Source organism: Callithrix jacchus, chromosome 6, assembly GCF_049354715.1.
Source record: "Callithrix jacchus isolate 240 chromosome 6, calJac240_pri, whole genome shotgun sequence".
Classification (NCBI taxonomy): domain Eukaryota; kingdom Metazoa; phylum Chordata; class Mammalia; order Primates; family Cebidae; genus Callithrix; species Callithrix jacchus.
Genome location: NC_133507.1, coordinates 54358073 through 54373291, shown reverse-complemented (window position 1 = coordinate 54373291; position 15219 = coordinate 54358073). Strand labels below are relative to the sequence as shown.

Here is a 15219-nt window from a genome sequence, read left to right as displayed (position 1 = left end):
GAATTATATAATTCATTATATATGAATGGGATGCAAAGTGAGTGCAAATAGGAACAAGGCCTGAGTACCCTGCAGTAAAAAGGAATGAATGAATTTGATCACAAAACTAGAAAGAATTCAGGTTCTTTTCAGGTAATAAATGTCCTGAAAGAAAAAAAAAATCATTATCAGGTGATGTTACTTCATGAAGGAAAGGTAAGAACAAGCAAATTATGAACATAATTTAAAGATAGAATTTATTCTCTGATGGTTTACTCATGCAAACTGCACATAAAAGAAAATAGTACAGTTTGTGTAACATTGCAAATATAAGGACTGAAAATGCTAGGTACAGAAGTAGTATGACATCCTGAAAGTCAAAATGGAATTTGTGTTTATACAACTAAGAATGATTTTTTATTTGCTCAGTACAGATTGGTTTACAATGAAAGTTTTGCTAACCTTGGTAAGCTTGTTAACCGTTTACATGACTTCTTACATCTATGTAGTTTTATTTTACAGTTGCAAGAATTCTGTTACCAAAGAATTTAACTTGCATAAGTAATAAGATGAAAGAAAAATGCACGAAAGGACTTAAGAGTGAAAAATTGAGGCTTTTCCTAACCCATTCAAACTGCAATAAAAAATAGCCTTCTTGCAGAATTCATATTTTGTGCCTTTGAGATAACTCCTTAATGATTTGAAATTACTTTAAAATAATGAAATTAGTTAAAAATTAAAAATTTTAGAAGAATTGTCAAATAAAAATGCTCTCATTTTAATAAGCTAAACAATAAAATTCCCATTATCTTCATACTTAAAGTCCTGAACTGTCATTTATATAATTTGAATGTTTCCCAGTTTGGAACTTAGGCAGGTGAGATATTTTCCTTGAATTATCAAGGATATTCCATATAGACTTTTAAAATGTCAGTCTCATTAGGAGATGGCACTGAGACTTTAGCAAATAGTGTAGTATGGATGCAGGACAAACTACACAACTTATTATAAATGCATTACAGATATTTACATAATGGAATCCTGCTTGAATGCCAGAAGTTGCTACTGGGTAGGACTCATACTATTTTACAAAGTTTTCTTACGCACATCTACTACTTTAAAAATTTTATGTTTAACAATTTATTCTATTTTAAAATATGTACTGTATTTTGAACATAATTGCAGAATAAAAATAGATAATGGCACATTAGAAAACTAAGTATCCCACAGATGACTGGATAATGAGAAAAGTGTACCTACAATCATCTCATCAGAAACAAGCTACATCATGGAATGTTAGTTATCCAAGCCTGCACAATAATGACATTTTAAACTGCAATCATCTATTGGCCAGCATCACACTGAAGGCATCGTTAAACATTCAAGCAAAGATTGCTGGCATAAACTATTGAAAGACACACATACACACCCACACACAGACACACACACACACTCTCTCTCTCCCTCATGCACACTTCCCACATTATAATTACATTGTTCTAAAGATAGATACTGATTTTTTTCCACGAGAAACATTATCAAAATTTGCTACTAAAAGATGACAGTGCTTTCACAAGAATTAAGTACAAGTTAGCTCGCAAGTACAAGACAATGGGGGTAAACAGTCTTAAATTTTCTAAGTTGTAATTGTAGGCTTTTCTGGCAACCATACCATACTTAATTATGCATAAACTTTGCAGTTTGTAACCTGAAATCTGCAAAAACAACAACAACAAAAAAACAAAAACAAGAGCTAATTTAAAAAATTATTAGATATTTGATAACCCTGTATAATACATTATATAATTTCATATTTTTTAGCCTCAAAACATAAGTGTAAAATATCGAATTTAAGACTTGAAAAATAAAATCGTTTTGAAATGCTGAAAATTCTAAAATTTACTTAAAATCTTAAATAAAAGGAAAATGCATTATTATAAATGACCTTGATTTAGCTTAACAATGTGCATAAAAGCACTGTATGTCTTTACCATGTTTTCACTCACTTAAAAAAAAAGTGTTCTTTAATGTTTTTCCTTTTGCATAATGTGCAAAATAAAAGGCAAAAAGATTAAAAGCAAATTTCTTTCTCTTGCCTAGTGCTTTATGACTCCGTTAACATTACAAAGTCAACAGGGACTATGCAGAACTTTGGTATAAATGATAATACTACTACCATCACAGTTGAGGGTTAAGGGGTGGTCAAAAGAAATGGAAGTGGGAAGAAGGATTCAGTAACACCCCCATTTATTAAAACACCAGCAAATTAAAAGTGAAATAAACCACAATGAATTATAATACAATTTATACACTGAGCACAGAAAAATTAATAAATCTAACAATATTTATATTAAAAAAAAAGCAAAATCAGTCTTTCTCCAGAGACTAAAAGCTGTTTTTCAGTCTGATCAACTGCTGCTACACAAACTTTAGAGCCAAATTTAATTTCAAGTAAAAAAAAAATTTACAACCACAGATTTCGCATAAATGGAAACTGGTCTTTCCTTGATTTCCCTTTGAAGTCACTAATGAGTATCTAAAACTGTTGTACTGCAGGTTTTTAATCAACTTCCTGAGGGCTGTGACTGGGAGGAAGGAGCCATAACGATCTGTGAAAGAGCAGGCTCTGTACTCTGGTCCGCCATCTGGGTGAGGACTGAAGTGGCTACAGCTTCTGCCTTGGAGGTTGAACTGACTCCATTGGATGTGCTGACCGAACTATGTTGTATAGCTTCTGTATGTGGACTGCTCGGCACTGAAATGTCTTCTGAACTATCATCTTTATCAGCAGCTGAGTGGAAAAAAGAAAAATTATTCATTTTCTTAAAATCTGTAAGAATACACCATTATGCTGAGGCAATATACAGAGTAAAAAGTTAGAAGGTATCTATCTTACAAAACTGTTTAGACAAGTTGGTATTACAGGAATTGAGTATAGGTCATGAATTAGGTAATTTTACCTGCAACAGGTCAAAAGAAGGCACAACCATGAATATGAAAACATCTGGGTGCCCACTGCCTTATGAAATAGAGCTGAATAAATATTTGCTAAATAGTGTTAAAGAAAGAAAATGAGGTAGAGTTTGGAAGACAGGCTCTTATAGATACAATCAAACATTAAGCATCACATTTAACAAACAGTGTGGTTGGCCTACATGTCATTCTTATTAAAAGATAAAAATTTATAACCACATGCATAAACAAAATGAATTCTTGCATACAAATTATATCTTCAAATTATTCCCTCTGCATTCTCCAGAACTATATTTATTCTGGCTGATTTTCCATCTATTGCAGCCATGGATGATTATAACACCTGATTCTAATGATGCATACATATGAGAATAGGCAATATTTAGAATCTAAATGCCACCAGCTATTATAGTTGCATGAATAAATTGGGATTCAAGTAAAAATCCACAGAAAACTCTAAACACTGCAAATGAAAAGATATTCTGGAAAGGGCATTTTAAATATTTATGAAAATAAATCTGCAAAAGTTAGACCTGGACAAGTTTCTCACACCCTTATTTTAATAGAACAGAATCCAGTAATTTCATTTAGTGAAAATTTGACATAGATAACACATACAAGTATTTGTAGTATACGTAAGTTATGAGGAACAGTGGTAACATGAACAACTGTGAACCCAGCCCCCAAATTAAGAGAGAACACGTTGCCATTAACACTTCTGCTTCCTGGAGGTTCCTGTCCTTGCCAAAGGTAATCACCATTCTGACATTTCTTTAACCATTCTCTTTTTCTTTGTAGTTTTACCACAAAGGTATGTATCCCTAAGCAATAAACAAAGTTCAGCTTTGTTTATTTTTAAACATTTTAAAAACAGTCTCACTGGATGTATTCTTTTGTACCTTGCTTTTTTCACTGGGCAGGGAAACTTTTTTTATTCAGTGTTTAGAAGTGATAATAAGTAGGATTTAAAAATCAAATCTGAGAATGTATGTTGGCCTGTTTACTGATGGCCAGATGCCCATTCTGAAAGTCAATTAGTAAAAAATTGTGGACATCTTATGAAGTAGGACTCAGCCCATGATTTGCAATGTAGAAGATGGAGGGAGGATACCTGGTAGTGTCGACTTTAGATTAAAAAAAATACTAATTTTATGCATTGCCTAAAATATAGTTTTTATAGAATTTTGCAACATCTGCCTTCAAATCCATGCATTTCTGAAAAGTAGGTTTTAAAATACATTAATGAGGTGGAACCCTGTGTTCTCTATAACATGCTATCAATCAAAACCATACCCCTGGATACTTGACCTCAAGATACAATTAAAAAAAAAAAAAAAAACCAACCACCAGAAGTAGTAATTCTTTTAAAATTATATAAAACAGAATATTTTTTTTAAAAAATTATAGATTTTAGATGGTGCATATGCAAGTGTGTTACATGAGTATATTGTGGAATATTGGGGTTTGGGCTTCTATTGAACCTATCACCAAAACAATGAACATAGCACTCAATAGATAGTTTCTCAACTAGTGCCCCACTCCTTCTCTCCTACTTTTCTGATCAAGCAATAATGAATGTTATAAAATATTTATAATTCAGTTATTTAAATAGCCAATACAATCACCACATGTACGAAGAAAACAAAACACTGGCTATGACAGTTTAAGTGATGGAAATACTAAAAAGTTCTATTTGTTTATTTCATCACTATTCTTTAAAAGAACAGGCTGAGCTTTCCATGGATGTTGAATTGAAGGGATACACCAGCTTTTAAAAATAAAGAGGCTGATCTATGATGAGTGGTATAAGAAAATCTAAATACATACTGGAAGGCAATGATGCAAAATAAAACAGTAAATTATAAGGGATGAATTCTTACGGACTTTCAGAATTAGGTAAAGCAAATCTTTAGGCAGTACAAAGAATCAAGTACTCATACCTATGTAATTATAAATCTTACATACACATCAAATACCTTTACATTGTGATATATTGCACTTATGTCTAGTTCTAAGTGATGAGAGAAAATGACTGGTGGAATCACAAGCACTAGAAAAATATAGAAAACAATGCTGTACTCAGAGAGCCACTTACAGCTCTACCTAAGTTAAAAGAAACCAGCTGTTTGGCAATTCAGTTATCTTGAAAGTTCTCTACCTATGTCCGCAAATTTTTCTTTCTTGAGATAGGGTCTCCCAGGCTGGAGTACTATGGCATGATCATGGCTCACTGCAGCCTTGAACTCTTGGGCTTAAAGTCTTAGCCTTCCAAGTAGCTGGGACTATAGGTGTGTGCCAAAGTGCCTGGCTTTTTTAACCTTTATTTTTTACTTTATTTTAATTTTTTGTAGAGATAGGCCTCTCTATTTCACCCAGAGTGGTCTTGAACTCATGGGCTCAAACAATCTTTCCACCTTGGCCTCCTGAAGTGTTGGGATTACAATGCATAAGCCACTGTGCCTGGCCCATACATATTTTCAATGATGAAAATATTCATGGTTGATTAGGCCCCAAGAAGCTTTTCTTCCCATTTATAATTATAGAGACAATTATAATACAGCTTTATGTCCAGATCTAAAGAATATGAATTCATGGCAATAAGATCACTTTTGTTTTTTATTCTTCATGGAACCCAAATATTTAAAATGTACTCTTATTATTTTCATTCAGGTTTTATGTTACTTAATTGTTGGGGTGACTGTCAAGGTTTTCCCATGACTGAGGGGTCTTCCTAGAAAGTGGGACTTTCACTGCTAAAATTGGGTGGGACAGACCCCTATGGCTGTGACTTTGTACTTTCTGTTTTACTTACAAGATTTTGTAACGTTCCTTAATTTCTACTGTTAGTTTTGATTCACAAATGCTTTTAAAGATTTAGCTAGTATTGCAACTCACCACTGTTAGCAAGAGCTGTGTGGTACGACATAATGAAGAGTGTAAATTTGCAAATGTTTCAAAGGTATTCACTTAAGTCAATCTCTGTATGTTTTTACTATTATACAACAGAGAAGTCATACTTATTTCAAAGGTTTCAAATTTGAAAATATAAATTACTTAAAAAATTTCTATAAAATCCAATTATCTCCTAAGAGCTACCTAATTTTTTGGTAGAACTGTATTTCAGTTAATTTGATTATCTATATGACTAGATAGGCATAAAGATAGGAGTATTTCCAAACAACAAAAATATCCTATTCATTTCGTATATTCTCCTTAGTACTATATTATTTACTAAAAATGTATTAATCTAGATTTTTGTTTTATTTAAATATATAATATATAAACCCACACATCTATACACTTAAAATATCTTTGTAAATTGATTGTCAAAATGAATAACTGGTTTGCATCTGCTGAGCATACAGTGCCTGGATTATAGAGTTAAAACTGCTGGGGTTATCTAATAAATTATCAAAGGTTTAAAAATTACAGGTAATTTTGAACTGGATACAATTTAAAAGGCCAGTTAATTTCCTTCTAAGCTATCAAAATTCAAGAGAAATTTCTTGTTAAGAAAATCAAATATGCATAAATGCTGAACTCAGTAGCTTCTATAGGAAATTATGTTGTTAAGTCAGATGGGAACCATAATGGCCTCATCCCTGAAGCAATCATTGTTAATATAAATCCCAAACATATTTCTATATGGTTCCAATTTACTCCACAATGTGTTTCACCATCCTATCAAAATTACTAGATATCAAATAACCAAGATTTATATGCTCAAAACTGACAAAAATCAGCATTCTAAATATATATGGCAATTGGGAGTTGCTAAATCTACGGAATCTTTTAAATTAAAAAATATTGCCCATTCTGATGAAACTGCTTACAATAACTACAAGTAAAGATGGTGGCCATTAAGTTTTATCGTGAGCACCTGAGGAACTGTTTGCATCCAATACAAAATGTTTCTTTCTTTTGAATTACTGACACTGGCAAATTAAAATGAAGTGGATACATATGGTTGAAACAATCTTCACATTTACAAATATCCTGAAATATCACTAAATCATAAAGACAAAAGCTGTGGGTTATAAATTATAAATGTTGCCTAATACATTCCCAACTCTATTATTTGTTACAAATTCGTATACTATGGACAAAATTGGCTATTTATTCAAGAGTAACAGCTGGTTCCAACACTGTGTATCTTATCAAAAAAGGACATTACAAAAAAGAAAAGGCACAACTAACCTCTAAAATTCTGAAAACAAAAGAATCTTATTCTTTGGGAAAACATTTAGGAGGAAACTTATAAGCAGGTAATTTAAGTACTGTTCCCATTTTAGCATGTTTATAACTACCTAGATGTCTCAATATAAAGGTTTACAACAATGAAAACATTACAGGATGCTGACATTATCTAAGAAAAAAACAATAGGGTCTGATACCGTAAAAAGATATTATGTATTGTTAAGTGCAGTCATCTCATTTTAAAAAGAAAAATCTCATCATTACTGAATGAAGGCTGGGGAAAAAGTAGTGTTTCACCCTGCCAATCTAAGATAAAGTGTTACCCTGAGATGAACAAAATACCATCAGTACTTACAGTGTATTTTAAATTATTAGCTAATGCGTTTTGTTGATCTATAGTAATGACTAGGGAAAAAAGCTAGAAACAAGAAAACTCAAACACTCTAGATTCTAAAAAAGTACACCTCTCTACTGTATTCTATAATAACCTTATAGAAATTCTGATATTTAATCTTTAATATTAGAACTATGGTCTCCATTTTTAAAGCAGTAGCTCAGTTTACTCTGACAGTATTTCACTGATGTAGCCTAAGGCTATAGGTAATGGAACATTACTCACTATGATAGCCAGATTTCTTCTGCATGGCAGTTACAGGGCAATCTTTATGAGCCAGAAGAAGCTGTTTCAGCTGTGCCACTTCATTTCTCAGCAGGGTGACTTCACTCTGGAGAAGAAACAACTTATGTACCTTACCAGTTTCAGACTACACATATTTTTAACTGTTTAAAACAAGCGAGGATTAAAGTATGAAAATTGGACATCACTGGCAGAACACTAAAAAACAAAGGAAATAAGCTGATTAAATATGTCTAATCGGTATATGGCAGCTTTTATATTTTAGCATTTATTAAAAAGCTGTAAATTGAATAAAAATTTAAATAATGCCACAACTGGATAGCATATTTTGAAATTGTTTCCATTTGCCTTGGGACTTCTTATATATTACAGGTAACCTGTTGAAGGTATTTTCATTTTATATATATTACATGCTTTTTGATTATTTAAAAACATCAAGGGAGTCAGGGTGAATTTTCACTGATTCCATTCACTTAAAAATGAAAAATTCATCCAAGAAATTCAATTAAGCAAGTTTCTAGTTTCCTAGAAACCAAGAAAAGCTCCACAGGGAAAACCAAAATAACCAAAGAACCATGGATACCTAAAATTCACTGCAAGGCACTCTTTGGACACTGAAACCAATGAAACTAGATATAATATTTAAATGGCTTAGTTCCTTTGACACAGGCAATCTGTACACATCTAAATTTAAATCTGATAAGTCAATGGAGATTTGTCCTACTCCTCAGAATGAGTACCTTCAGCCATTGTTTGGGATACCCTAATCTGGTAAAAAGTTCCAAATTGAGCAAGTCCGACTAATTCCTTTGAGTTAGCCCAAATATTAAAAACACATAAGTTAATGATCATTACCAATACTCAAGAGTTAGAAATAATATTAATTAAATAAACTGGTAACATAAAAAATTTTTAACTTACAAATATCTCTACCTACTTGGACTTACAATAACTGTAACCATTCAGATTTCATCCATGAACCAAAAAGTAAATTAGAAAATATAGTAAACAGGTGTACATAAAAGCTCAGGTACGACATTTTCTACCTTGTTTCTTAGCCAGAAAGCTGAATGTAAAATAATTTAGTAGGCTGGCACAATGGGTCATGCCTGTAATCCCAGCACTTTGGGAAGCCGAGGCAGGTGAATCATTTGAGGTCACGAGTTTGAGACCAACCTGACCAACATGGTGAAACCCTATCTCTATTAAAAATACAAAAATTAGCTGGGCAGGGTGACAGGTGTCTGTACTCTCAATTACTTGGGAGGCTGAGCCAGGAGAATCACTTGAACCGAGGAGGCAGAGGCTGCAATGAGGGGAGATCACTGTACTCCAGCCTTGGTGACGAGTGAGACTCTGTCTCAAAAAAATAAATAAAATAATTTTGCAGACTGAGGCCTCCTTAAGTGACAAATGACAGAAACATAAAAACCACAAGAATAAAAGTTAAGCAATCTAAAGCCAACTCTGTTGGGTCAAACAGTTCCTCACACCCCAATAACAATGAACTACATCACTGTACTTAAGTACAGAACAAAACTGATGCTCATAATTCTAAAACATTAATTAAAAGGTTAAATTATTTAGAATACTATATTTGAGGCAAGAATGGGCAGACAGTAATCAAAGCACAAAAGGTAAAATTTGGGGAGGGATAGCCTGGGGAGAAATGCCAAATGTGGGTGAAGGGGAGAAGAAAAGCAAAGCACACTGCCATGTGTGTACCTACGCAACTGACTTGCATGCTCTGCTCATGTACCCCAAAACCTATAATCCAATAAAAAAAAAAAAAAAAAAAAAAAGGTAAAATTTAAGATAGTTTTGCTTGAAAAGACAAGCTGTCATTTAGAAAACTCCTTCTGCAACTGGTGTCAATATTGCCAAATATAGCTCATTAATAACACTATTGATGAAACCATGTTATGAATAATCCAATGTATACTGTCCAATTTATATTACCCCATTCTGTCAGCTTCATTTTGAGACTGATGTCTATTAGTTTCTCTCATTAAATCCTGTAAAAGGAAATGGGCTGAATATTTACTCTTAGTCAAAAATATACCATCTTTAATAATACGGTAATGGTGACCAGAATGATTTTCAACTTTCACTGCTCTTCCAATATACTCTATCCTTTAATACCAAACACTACTAATGCTTCAAGCCTCTCATACTCTTGTTGCCTTCACATTAGTTTGAACCATATGAAATAACCAGTACTTGTCTTGACTTACAAAAATAACAATTTTAAATTGCTAGCTAAATACATACTGTTGTATTTATCCTCTCTTGTCTTACTAAATATTTTACTTATCTTTAAGCATCAACTCGGTTCAGTTTGGACTGCATAGGAAAATAAGTTAGGTGCCCACTTCTGTATTCCCACAGCCATATACTCTTGTGTGTATATACATAGGTACATACATACATACATACATCTCTTCCATAGTACTTATCACAATGGATTGTAACTTTTGGTGTACTTGTTTGCTACCCCTACCAGACTGGGAATTTCTTGAAGGCAGACATACTTTTTTCTTTGTATCCCCAGAGGATAGCACATTACCTGGTATGGACCCAGTAGACAGACATACTTTAGAGAGGACCATGTGATTCTATGTCTAGGAGGTAAAAAATATCAAAGAAGGTGAAATGAAAAAGCTTAAATAATATGAATCTGGTCAGAGGCCCGAATTTTATCCCTTATACCAATAATCTCACCGATACAGCTATACTGTTAATTTTCTCAGTTATGAAAACTGGCATATTATATAGTATCACCTCAATTACAGAACTCTAAAATTCACAAATGCCTTCTCTCTTAAAACTCTATACATTCATAATAAACCATGTTATGAAACAAAATGCTATACATAATAAAAGTACTGTAAGTGTTATGTGTTAGCTATCTAATTGATATAAAATAATTTATTTAAATATAGACCGGGCATGGTGGCTCATGCCTGTAATCCCAGCACTTTGGAAGGCTGAGGTGGGCAGATCACTTGAGGTTAGGAGTTTAAGACCAGCCTCACCAACATGGTGAAACCCTGTTTTTACTAAAAACACAAAAATTAGCTGGGTGTGGTGGCACGTGCCTGTATTCCAGTTACTTGGGAGGGAGAAGCAGGAGAACTGCTTGAACCTAAGAGGTAGAGGTTGCGCAGCTGCATTCCAGCCTGGGCTATAGAGTGAGATTCAGTCTAAATTAAAAAAAAAATAAATAAATTATATATATATATATATATATATATATATATATATATATATATACACACACACACACACACATACAAATTATCTCTTTAAATAGGCAGGTCTGAAACTGATAAATGGGACATCAATTTCTGTATTTCAAACATAGCTGTTGGTGGTATTCTGGATGTTGATCTAATTAGACTACCTGGTCTATTAACATATCTATGTGAAGATGCCACTAGCTAGGAATGGTTAATGAACATTAACGGCTAAAGAGGTACAGCACTTCATCTTGTTACAACGTATATTTGTGCTAACTGAATTTTAATTGACATTAACTTGGTGGAAACAATGGAAAAGGCCAAGAAGAAGAAATTAAAATCTTTGCACATTCTTTTATGTAAATTTGCATGTATCTAAAAGGTATAATATACAAGCATGCTGTAAATTATATTTATCCAAAATTAAAATAGTCATTTTTTTCTGCTACATCTTTTAAATGGCAGAAATGGTAAGAAATAAACCAACAAATTCAAGGTCTGCACGACATATTTTCCTAATGATGATCCCAAAGCTCAAAAGTGACTTTTGGATGAGAGGTTACAAAGCAAATATAATTATTTAATTTTATTACTGTACTCTAGTAGTCGATTTCATTAAAAGATGGTATAACCACTAGACTAAAAGCAGCAAATGAGACACAATTACTGGCTAGGAATTGGGACTGAAAGAAATACTTCAAAGCAAACAGAGCTGGAGTGCAGATTAGGCAGGAGGGTGGGCCAAGCCTTGAAAAAATAGATTAGTTGAGCTGTATAGTCTAATAAGTATAAGCTTATGCTAGTGGTAAAGACCAGGTCAAGCAGGGGTTGGAAGTAGGATGCTCATGCAGGTACAGGTTTTATAACTGAATTAGTCAGAAGAGGTGAAAGCTGGGTGGCTTCTAAGTTATTAGTAAGATGAGGTTTCACCACATTGGCCAGGTTGGTCTTGAACTCCTGGCCTCAAGTGATCTACCTGCCGCGGGCTCCAAAGTATTGGAACTGCAGGCATAAACCACCGTTCCTGGCCTCATTTATGATATAGTAAATTCAACAAACTACTCCAAGCATTCAAGAATTTTAGTCTCATATACACATATACAAAGAAAATACTGTATTCTTAAAAATAAAGATAGGCATCATTCATTACTATTCAGATAAGATGGTTGCATAAATCATGATTTTAATTCTGAAATTTTTCTATGAAGAAAGATCAGAAGACAGGTAGAAAGAGAGAAGGGACTACTACATAAATATAATGTGAAGATTCCTAAAGTTTCTATACACAGAGACCTGAGAATGTAAAAAAAGAGAGATTATACACACACACAAAACCAGTTTGCTTAAGCCAAAGTAAATATCATGGGGATGCTCAGTTACAAAAAGACAATATTAAATGAAATAAAATTTACACCTCTACTATCTATTCTGTGGATTATTTTAGACTAGATCTTAATTGGATTCAACCTCCAAAGTCCTTCGGGCTGTAATATCTATTATTTGTGGGTTACTATACTTGTAGGATATGTTATTATCTTCCTTGGTCATTCTGAAGATGAATAAGGGATATAAAAAATGTAAAAGTGCCATTCAAATGTGAGAAATCATCACTTTGTCAAAGTAAAACATATTTGGGAAGATGGAACAGATGCTAAAAGAAATTATTATTCTGGTCTAAAATCTAATGTAAATTATTTTGTCATTATCTGTATCCCTGCTCTATCTACTCTAATAATGTGGCTATTCAAAAGTTAATTACATAGCAGCAAACGAATTTTTCTTACATTGTCTATGTAATATAAATCAGTCTGCTGAAACCATGACATGATAGCCAACTGATTAATCAATCAAAGCTTTTATTGATATTAGGCCATGAATATCAGGTATTCCATAAATTTATGATCTCTGACTTTCAACTTCAGCCATTACCCCCAAAATTAAGGAAACAGTATTGAATAGTTTATTTTGTGGAATTTCTCATTGCTATAAATTTTTAAAATGTTTAATCCTCACAAAAGACGGTAAGTATCAAGATTCCCTCCACAAAGTTCCAAGAGTTATCGTGGAATGTAAAACCTTACACATGAAAACAAACTAGTTTCTAAAACATTTATATTTTTAACAGAAAAAAATTCTCACTAGAGCTACAAAATATTTTGGAAACACTTTGCAAAATGAATGGGAATGACCCCTCTTCTATTCTCACACTTTAATTACTTGTTTCATGTCTGTCTCCTCTGCTAGACCACAAATTCTGTAAGTGCAAAGACAATGTCTTTTTCGCGGTTACCCATATCTAATAATATGCCTTGACCACAGTAGATGCATAACAACAGAATGAAAAATAACTAGCACTTGCACAGTATAGTTACAACGCTTTACCTTATTTCAGCTGCTTTTCATAATAGTACTTATTAGTTTGACAGAGAAGCTGTCAAAAGGCTCAGGAAGATTCTTAGTAAAGGCTTCAAAAATAAGTACTAGATCTCAATCTCAGAATAAAATACATGAGATGACGTCAGCTACCCTAATACCCCTTTCTTTCATCTAGAATATAATTAAAAACTCAGCAGAGAAAAGGGGAAGATAGTTAGATCACAGAATTCAGAAATTAAAACAAGCAGGTATTATAAAGTTTATTCCAATTATTGCTATTTTTTCCTATTTCAAGTGATAAATACCAAAATAAAATAACATCTGGTACCAGATATGAGAGATTTAATCTCATTTTCTATAAGTCAATGGACCAATAAACAAAATCTTTTCCACATCATTAACTGATGAGTAAGTAATTCCCACATATCTAGCTATAAGAGTGTGCTTCTATTAATTTATTGTGCTTCCATTCCACACACCTTTTGCAGTACCTAAGTTATTAGGTTGGCGCAAATGGAATCGCAGTTTTTGCCATTAAAAGTATGTGTTGCTGTTACTTTTAAGGCAAAAACTACGATTCCAAACCTAATATAAAAGCCAAATCCACAACAACAAAAAACTATCAAGTTTACCCACATAGTAAATGTTAAGCAGCTACTGTTAGTAAAGAAAAGGAATCTGCTTTTTTGTTTCCAAGGAAACAGGCTAAATTTATAAATTGAAAACTAACTCCCATAATAATGAGTATAATTAAAAGACAAAGCTATAAACAGGTAAAAATCATTTCAAGTAAAAGATAACAAAATTAACAAAACAGATATTACTTTTAAAATACAATATTGGCCAGGCATGGTGGCTCACACCTGTAATCCCAGCACTTTAGGAGGTGGGCAGGTCACCTGAGGTTGGGAGCTTGAGACCAGCCTGACCAACATGGAGAAACCCTGTCTCTACTAAAAATACAAAATTAGCCAGGTGTGGTGGTGCATGCTTGTAATCAGCTGCTTGGGAGAAGATAAGGAGAATTCTCCTGAGGCAGAATTGCTTGAACCTGGAAGGCCAGGTTGCAGTGAGCGGAGATCATGCCATTGCACTCCAGCCTGGGCAACAAGAGTGAAACTCTATGTCCAAAAAAAAAATCCCACAATAATTTATAACCAACAGTATTCAATTCTTGGTCTAGATTGCCATAAATGTCTCTAATATGGTTTGATGAAATTGCTCTTTTAGGAATGATTTGGGAAAACAATAACATGATTAAATTCAGTGAATGTGGCAATAAGGTTGAATAATATTTTCTTTAAAGCCTAGTATGCATTTGGTAAAAATATCGACAATCATACCTCAAAACCTGTTAAACCTTGTATTACATATAAAATATGTAAGTAAACTATGGATCATTATTGTCCATTACACAATCAGCTAAGCCCATATGTTACATGAAGGATCATCAAGGAAATGTAGAATCGATTACTGTTTTCATATAATTAGGGTTTAATTATTTTTTTGACATTCAGTTTTCTTTACAAGTCATTCTGTTCTTAACAGTTAACAGTTTTGCTGTTGGCAGACAAAAATTTTTTCTCTCTGAATCTATTAACAGCATGTTAACTCTTCATACTCTGAAAGCTAAAATCTGTCACTTTAAGAAAACTTTTAATTTTACTTCACAAATAAAGTAGAAAACAACAAAAAGTCAAAATAACATAATGACTTGAAACAATAACAGAAAGTCATCATTGAAGTACCCTTTCTTCCCAAACCATCCACGCTCTCAATTCCTTCCTCACCATTGTTTGTACCTTGGTACATGTCATT

The 15219-nt window shown here is 33.0% G+C and overlaps 1 protein-coding gene across 24 annotated transcripts in view; it reads right to left on the bottom strand.

The window, feature by feature from the left end:
* Positions 1-213: 213 nt before the first annotated feature.
* ATF2 (activating transcription factor 2) overlaps positions 214-15219 on the bottom strand; it is an 89862-nt gene continuing 74856 nt past the window's right edge. For 21 of the 24 annotated variants that reach the window (XR_013518864.1, XR_013518869.1, XR_013518865.1 and 18 more), the window contains 2 exons: positions 7769-7874; positions 214-2770 (listed from right to left, as the gene is read on the bottom strand). Coding sequence is in view for 17 of the 24 variants with exons in the window: in XM_035304488.3 (XP_035160379.1) it covers positions 2544-2770; positions 7769-7874 (333 nt within the window). In the remaining 7 variants the exon portion in view is untranslated. Of the gene's footprint in view, positions 2771-7768; positions 7875-10388; positions 10408-10885; positions 10990-15219 lie in introns of those variants that run through there. The other 3 variants (XR_013518867.1, XR_013518870.1, XR_013518866.1) reach the window with 2 other exon arrangements.